The sequence below is a fragment of the Aplidium turbinatum genome, chromosome 6 (genome assembly GCF_918807975.1).
Source record: "Aplidium turbinatum chromosome 6, kaAplTurb1.1, whole genome shotgun sequence".
Classification (NCBI taxonomy): Eukaryota; Metazoa; Chordata; class Ascidiacea; order Aplousobranchia; family Polyclinidae; genus Aplidium; species Aplidium turbinatum.
The window spans coordinates 19,966,345-19,974,988 of NC_137477.1; the positions used below are offsets into that span (position 1 = coordinate 19,966,345).

Below are 8,644 nucleotides of genomic sequence, written 5' to 3' on the forward strand. Positions count from 1 at the left end.
GGTTGTGTGTGACTGGTGGAGCAATCTATCAATCAATATAATTATTCTCTATGCTCTCTATATGGTTAGAACTGTGTTATCATTACATATGCACGTACTGTATAATGCTGCATAGTATTACTCCCAGGTGGTATTATAACTGTGTGTGTATTGTTGCCTTTTCATTTGTGTGTAGGTACATCGCCACATTTTGTACAGCGCTATATGGAGCAATTCAACAAGTTTGTAATTTTTTTGACCAAATCCGGCCCAAAAATGGAACATTTTGCCTGTTGGCACGAAAGGCAATTATGAAAACGCAATGTGTAAACCAGGTCCACGGGTCGGCAACTTTTTTCTAACAGCGGGCCAAAGCCAAACTTAACATGGTCTTAGCGGGCCGTAGCCTATTAACACCAGTTTTGATAGATTCAAAGGCATGATTTCAAGGCGTTGACGTAGCCTAATGCCTTCAGAATATCGGCTAGTAATATTTTTGACAGGAATCAGCTGAACAAATTCTTAAACATCAAAATCTTTGTTTACTGCACGCACAAATACTACCAGGTTAAAAATTGGCAGTCGTTGATTGTAGCCTACAGTTCTTTCAGTACTATATTGGAATCCTGGTGTTCTGCAACTTCCACATGGTCATGTAAGAACTGTTTTGCGACTTGTAATTTCGCCTCTGCTAGAGTATCTATCTTCAGTTTCGTACATTGTGGAATGAGCGATTCACGGTCCAAGAAGTTTTCATTTTTTCTTGAAAGGTCACGAACAGATGTGTAACACCATGAATTGTCTGCCAATCTGAGTTTCAAACTGCAAGTATAGAAGCTTACCCAGAACGCAAATGCCAAGGTGGTTGTCCGGCATGGGCTGTATCCAAGGGGGGGTGAGGGAAGTGATCACCCCCCCACTTATTGAAGTAGTTTGGAATGACTAAGACGATTTTAGCCCACTGTCTAAAAATCACCCCCTCCAAATTCTAAAAGTGGATAGAGCCCCTGTTGTCCGGTACTTTAACAACGCTTAGTGGCAGTCAACTGCACAGTATTCTGGAAACTGATCGCCTATCACACTGCTTAGCTCAGTTGGAAACTGGTGTAGGCCTACTCTGGATCTTACCAGCAATAAATCTCGAGTCTGTCTGTTTAACACAACATTTGACCAAACCATTAGACACACAGTGTTTATAATTAAACAACACAAGAAAATTGAGTATAAAACTGAAAAGTTAGCGAATAGAGCTAATTAACATCATTCGTTCCAGGGGGGGGGGGCAAACATTATTGCAGGGGGGTTTCGCCGCCCTGCGCCCCTCCCCCCTGCCCTAGTTACGGGCCTGCAACGATGTCAGTGATAGCAACAGACATAACTTTTATTCCAACACAAAGCAACGTTTTTAACACAGTTCGTGTGTCCTCTTGAATAAAAACTGTCGTAGTCGCAAGATGGCAGTTGAGATATCAATTTTGCTTACAATAAAATTGAAAAATGAGCCCTGTCGCTAAAAAGATTTTAGCTGTTGTAGAGCGACAATAAATAAAACCATAACATTATGATTGTTATTGCACCTGATTAAGGACTGATATTTTTTTTGTGCAAACACTCTGAGTTGTTGATATCAGAACAGCGTTGATGCAATCTTTTGCAATCACGATGATACTCTCATTTTATGAGGTTTTAATTTTGTGCAAAATATTCGAATCTTTTTTAGGTAATATTCAACTTCAAACATACACGTAGTTGAACCTAATTACAATTTTGCAATTGGTGGTTAAATTTTACTCTCCACGATGTTATGTGTTTGAAGTCAAGGTCGGCTGCGTAGTCGAGTGGTGAGAACGTCTTGAGCGACGTTCGAAAGGACGTGGGTTCGACACCGCTCCAGTCAGAGCACGCGGCTGTGTCTCGGCGAAAGACACTTTAGGCAAGCCAAAATAAGGGGAGCAGCTGACTCGAAGACTATATGTCACTTCGCTGCTTCTTGTCGTCTGTTGTATCGCATCTGTGATCGCAGTGTACTGTATGTTATCGCAATGAGCGCAAATAAAAGCATGATGATTATTATTATTTTATCACCGCGTAATTGCACAAAAATACCAGCTTGAATTAGATTTTCTTTGCAAACGTGAAAATGTGAAAAAAAGCCATTTAAGAACGAAATTTTCTGTGCCTTTACTAAGTAAAAAATGATCGATATGCATTCGGTATTCAATGATGCGTAACATTTCTGGTGGAAAATCCAGCGTTTGATTTCTGGCCTGATCATAACGAAATCCAAGTGAATCTCCATGGAAAGGTATGCCACACAAATGAAGGCAATGGAAATATGCTACAGCTAAAAGTTATGAAAATACCTTGATAAAGAATTGGACAAGACATGTTTTGATGTAATTTGTGCAAGTCATGCCTCAATGAGAGTAAATATTTCTACCAGCCATCCTAAAACGGTTGTGAATTTTTTTTGTGATGCTTTTGCTATTAGAAATATTGTGTAACTCTTATTCTTTGGCTTTTATTTCGATTCATGTAGAATGCTTGGTTTAAAAGGATTTATCTGAACATACTAACGCTTCGCATTGTACAACTGCGGATTGTAATTACATAACGGTGCCATGCACTTTTAGCCTATGCATTTTGAAATTTTAAAACAAATAGGATTCCGATACTAAGTTAGTATTTTGTTTTAATTCCAATGAACACCATCATTAAAAACTTTAATTTCTAACTTAGTTGTAGATGCTGCTGTGACTCAGAACACGTAGAAACATCAAAGCAATGGCAGATCCAGAGAGGGGGGCGATTGGAGCAAAGCCCCCCTCTTTTAAAACACAGAAAAGTAACTTTACTCAGGGTGTATTTGCAAGTTTGGGTCAAATATACAGTACACTTACATGTAATTGTGATTTGTTGAAATCGCCCACCCTAGGGTTACTTACTGGATCAGGGGCGTATCCTCAAGGGAAGCATTGCTTCCCCTGTCAAAATTGAAAAAAGAGAAGATGATGTTTTCCAGTAAAACGATTTCGTAATTTCTTTACCTGAATACGAATTAGAACAGTTTCTAACTCATGTCCCCATATATGATTTTAGCTCGGTTTTAATTTTAAAAATTTGGAAGCTTACGGAAGCAATGTTTAGTGTCGCATCCCTTGCTCTCGTTTTTGCTATACCAAGAAACAAGTGAGAACAAGGAAAAAAGACAGCGCAAAGTTTGCGCGATTTACGTTTGTTTGAACTAATCTGTGGATGCAATTTTTAAGTTGCTTCCACAGTCGCAGAGTTGCCAGATGGACCGAATTCCTCGAATTAGGCTTGTTTTAAATTAACTCTTCAAAATGCATAATCAATATTTTTCAAATATTGTAACCTCACCAGATGAAACCATATTCACCATTGTTCAATACATGTTCTATACTTGTTTAATGCTCGTAATGTGGCGGATTAAAACTCATCTGCTGATCTGCTACAGTCATTTTATAGGTGCTATTTTTCGGGCTACTTTCAGAATTATTTTTGCTACAATTTATTACGATCCGCTACAAGTCATAAAATATATGTACATCTTATTATTTTTAATAGAAACAGGTAAATATATCCAATTGGCTTTTTTTCAAATATTTTCCCTGTTTTGGCCTTTTTTTGTATCATAGTCTGGCAACTCTGCTCGGTTGGATATTGTGCCAGTGGGCTATGTAATGAGAAAATCTAAGGCGCTGTTAATGTTATGGTTATATATCGGCCTAGTGAGCAAAAGTTTGAGCCAAATATTGGCTTTACACTGTTATCCTGGCTGGATAGACTTTGGCATAAGATAGGATATGTGAGGTCTAGGCTAGACTTGACTGAAATGAATTCTGGCTTAAAGTTAAAGCTACGGTACTAGGCTACAGCAGTAGATAGCTGATAGCTAAGTTTTTGGTGTAGGCTACTCTAATTTAGCCACATTTTTTGCCCGTTCGTGTGTAAGAGCTACCTTTAATAAGTTAATAGCTGTTAATCTGCTAATAAATTTCATACAAATATTACCCTAAAAGTGTTTCCAGAAAGCACTATAATCCATTATTTGATTGTAATTTTGCAAAAAATTTCCGGGGGGGCATGCCCCCGCACCCCCCAAGAAAACACGTGCCTTCGGCACGCTCTAATCTCCCACGAGTTTCATTGCTTCCCTTGCTCAACCAACCAGGATACGCCACTGTACTGGATCCATTCCTGCATCAAAGTCCACTGATTGTTTACAAGCGTTGATCACAATCTGATGTTTGTGAAGTTTGCTTTTTCTGACACACGATTTGTTGTTGAAATTGGAGTCTTACTTTTTCCACAAGATTTTGAAGAGTTGCTTAGAACCGTATCACACAATTTTGAAGATGTCTTACCAGTTTTAAAAAAATGGTTGGTAGCCTTCTTGGTAGCCTATTAATTATCGCTTGTTGATTTGTAAAGCATTTTCCAAATGCTGTACAAGCTTGAATGTGACGAGTTCTATTTGGAAGACGTCGAGTTGTTATTCGATCAATCAATCATTTTATTTTTCGTCATTAACGGGTCCGGTACGAAAATAATACTAACTACAAAAATCGATATAGACCTACCAGCACGTTAATAAACGGGAAAAGGTGGCAAAACATTGAAAGATTTAAAACGTGCCTGAATGAAAAATCATGTAGTAGGCTATATATCAGTACTCAGTAGTTAGCACGGCCACAAAACCCAAAAAACAAATAGCAAAAAATAAAACAAAAACAGAGAGAAGCACACATGTAGTAGGCTAATGAATGACAGCCTAATGAAAAGTGTTGTGGATTGAATTTGCCAGTTCCAATATTGATGTGGATGAGCAGTCATATTAATAATAATAGGATGGATTATTGTTGTGTTATTGTTATTATGTTATGTTATTATTAGATGTTATTATTGTTGTATAGAAGTACAAACCGTCCAAGATTGAAAAATGTTATTATTAAAATGCATAGCGTCGTTGCATGCCAAATTGTTTGGAAATACAGAATAAAATTAATCAAACTTTTAATTGGTCTAATATAAAAGCTTGAGTTTCACTTTCAGTAGCATGATTGTTTATTTCAGAAGTGTAGATGCTAACGATCTGTTTTAGCCTGATGCTGCGAGTTCACTGCTGTGGTGGGAGAGCGGTTTCCCACAAGCTTTTGGGATACAGGTTTCTAGTCATATGCAATGACGTGTGGTGTTGTGGTCAGAGTACTGAACTTGTGAAATTTAATTGGTGATTCATCTTCAGGTTTTCATAGTTTGATGACCAACAAATTCTTTACTTAAACATGTAGCTTACTTTAACTAGCATAAACATAACATAACTTTTAATAAAATAGTAAAGAAGTTTTTTTAAAAAACAGAAAGAGACTGTTCTGGTGATTTATCGTATTTCCTAGCAATCAGTTTTTTTAATTTCACAGAAATTGAAAAACTGCGATAAGAGACGGCTAACCTACTTAACAATTCTTGTTATAAAAAGGCACACAAAAAAGTTTAATTAAACAAGCCGCATGTCAGATCGTTCAATTTGTGACCCCCAATCATTTGTTTCGGCATCCGCATAAATAATAGTCCCTCAAACAAACATGGAGCAATTAGAGTCTGCACCTTCATAGCTTGAAATCAGGAAGTGTCTATCTCACGAATTAGCATTGGAGCAATATTTTTTTTTCACTGTGTGCAGCATGGTTTGTTGGTTTGATTTTTCATCTTCGGACTGAGAAAGGCTCTAAACGGTTATTCCTGTCAGCTTTGCAAAGTTGTAGAGACTTCAAAACACTGTCGCAGGCACCGTTATCGAGATTTGCAAAGTGAAGCTTCCAATTTTTGAAATTTTGTAGGCTGTGAGTCAGTTGTTTGTTTGTTTGTTTATCTTTATCCTGCATTGCGGGAAAGCGGACTTGAGCGCTATGCATCGGTGTACGCCTTCCGACGTACACCTGACCCACGCTGCAGCCGACGGCAATGTCTGTTTCCGGTTGTCTACTTTACTTATGACTTAAATTTGGTACTACCCATTACTCGAAATCGATCACTGGGTAGAGGCAATTATCGTAAAGTTTCTTGCCCAGAGAAACAACAGCAAGTGCGGGTGGCTGGAGTCGAACATGCAGGCTTTCGACTGTGAGCCCAACGCGCTAACCGCTCGCCATTGCTTCATCCACTAGGTGGCGCTGAATAAAAGTTGCTGAATAAAACCAGCGCCACTTAAGTCCACTTTATTGGCCCACAACAAGTGAACAGAAAAATTAAAATAAACTGCATAAGCGATGTGGTGCGAACAATAGTCAACGACTGGATTACTTGTTCACATACTTGCAAAAAATAACACATTTTAAGATTCAGAATAAAATAACCTTCTGTTCAGTGACAACTGTTCAATTTTTTTTATCTCTGTGTTGAGTGTAGCTGATTTACATTTAAAACAAAAATAAACGTTGATGCATATGTTTCTATGCTTTGCTCATCCAGAAATCCCAATTAACAAACATATCTTGGACGCCACCTACGCAATGTTTGGCATTACAACGTATTGCTTGCGCAGTTGCGTCAAACTGTTGGAGATACAATCATGGAAAACTACGGCTTCTATTCATTTGTTTCTGTTTCGATTAACCTTCATATATATGCCCAGTTGGGGCCATAATCAAGCATACTAGATCTAGACGTAGAGAAATTAACAAGCATTAAAATTAAAGAAACAAAGCATATACTGACAAGTATGGAATCCAGTTACTTTGTTCTTATGATTCTGAGCGTTTTTGCATTTGTTGCCAATGCGGGTTTGTTGTCCCAAGTGCGAGACAACATTGTCGCTGACAACAACGATTTCGGTTTTCCAAGGTGAGTCAAATAGTTTGAATTGAAATTGTAATGAAAGACAAATTGTTTGTCAAAATTTTGGTTGCAAGGTCTGATTTCTAGCTATCTCAATTTCAATCAAAAAACACAAACGATTTAAACGTTTAGTTTAGAGCATTTCTGATAATTATATCTAGGCTATATTTTTTTTGCACTTTTGGTTCAAGTTAGTTTAATTCAATATTCAACATTAACATTTCATAAAAAATACATGTAAATAATATTTTGTTTATAAGTAGCCAACACACTAGAACTAGATGTAGGCCTACTCATTCTCATGCCATTATTCTTTTCTTCTGTAAGTACAGATACTTGTCTGAAAGTATCCAATACACAAGATGTACTTCTCGCTATATCGTTATGCTTTTATTCTGTACGAGATTACTTGAGAAAATTATATTTTTGTAAGTCAAAAGCAAAAAACAACAACAAAAATTGAAATCAACAACTTTAATGCTATCAAATAATGTTTCGTTGCAGTGAAATTTGTTCTGGAAATCCATTTTGTGATGACTTGTCTGAACAGCTGAGCAACAATCCTTCCTTCCTCGACCAACTTGAAGTTCGAGATGTCACTAACTCTGGCAAAGATATGTCGCAAAACTTTAACATTTCTGAAGTCGATGAGGGCAAGTCAGTATCTCGAGTTTCAAGGTCTACCAACACACCGAGTTGCCCTTCGTTCACTGAGCAATACGTCCTGAACGCCAGATGGATAAAAGACCGAAGCGTTTCCCCTTGGAGGTGGCAGATCAACCGTGATTGGAATAGGTAGGATTAGGCTCTTGCGCAAGTATGGACATGAGTAACAAAATAGTTGTTTCGTTGTTGTAATTGTTGCCTCATGTGGCTGCATTTCATCATATTGCACAGCAGCATGGTGAGCTCTCAATGTTATTGCTTCTATATATTATTGGTTGTCACAACAGATACAACTGAAAATAATATTTCTCTAAATTATTTCTCTAAACGGTTGAATGCCATTTTTATTCGAGAATAGCAATTTTTAGCTCCAAAACAGTCAACAACGCTTAAAAGTGTTTTTGCAACAAAAAGATCAAAAATTTAAAATTGTTATTTCATCATGAAATAGCCATTTGAAGCAACAAAATAGCTTTTTAAACAGTGAAATCATGTATTTCCCAAATGAAACCACTGGAAACCGCTTAAACATGCGTTTTGAACTTTGAAAACGTAATGTTGTGTTCAAATCGAGTAATGTTGCTTATTTGAAAGAAAAATTCTCGATCTGTAACTTAATACTTATCCATTAATTTAAGAAAATTCTAACATATTTAACATCTATTTAGAGTTCCAAGAGACATCCTAGAAACCGCTTGTCTTTGCAATGGATGCATCAGCCCAATCACATTTAAAAATGTTCATTACCTGGTGAGCGTACCAATGGTCTTGCCCCGCAAGGTGCATTACAGGAACAGCGACGGAACATACCGAGAAGCAAGCTACGTCACTGAAATGGGTTGCCGCTGCGACTTCGCTATTTACTTGTAATAATTCTATATCTCGATTGTTCTTGCAAAATCATAAAGTGCTTTCTACAAAATGTAAGATGAATGAACTTTAGTGTTTGTTTGAAAACTGCTCTAACATTAAGTTACAGTTGACAATATGAATGTTTTTTTTTTTATTTGATCAGGTACTTTTTATGCGATTGATTTTTCAACAACTTATGTGTAAATCTTGTGACAAGCATTCTTATGTTATTCTGACTGTAAATGACATACTTTTATGCGAAATTGTTTTTGTGTGTTTCGTATTG

At 37.1% G+C, this 8,644-nt stretch overlaps 1 protein-coding gene across 1 annotated transcript; it reads left to right on the top strand.

Moving 5' to 3' along the window:
• The first annotated feature begins 6,724 nt into the window (after positions 1-6,724).
• On the top strand, positions 6,725-8,376 carry LOC145772487 (interleukin-17C-like). The gene is made up of 3 exons (XM_082584363.1): positions 6,725-6,846; positions 7,345-7,635; positions 8,175-8,376. Exons 1-3 carry the CDS (start codon positions 6,725-6,727, stop codon positions 8,374-8,376), a joined length of 615 nt encoding a protein of 204 aa, XP_082440489.1.
• The last annotated feature ends 268 nt before the right edge of the window (positions 8,377-8,644 follow it).

Bases quoted from the DNA above. Each gene is read 5' to 3' on its own strand.
- LOC145772487 (XM_082584363.1), top strand. From the start codon at position 6,725: ATGGAATCCAGTTACTTTGTTCTTATGATTCTGAGCGTTTTTGCATTT. The intron at 6,847-7,344 runs GTGAGTCAAATA...GTTTCGTTGCAG, and splicing joins AACGATTTCGGTTTTCCAAG to TGAAATTTGTTCTGGAAATC. The intron at 7,636-8,174 runs GTAGGATTAGGC...ACATCTATTTAG, and splicing joins ATCAACCGTGATTGGAATAG to AGTTCCAAGAGACATCCTAG.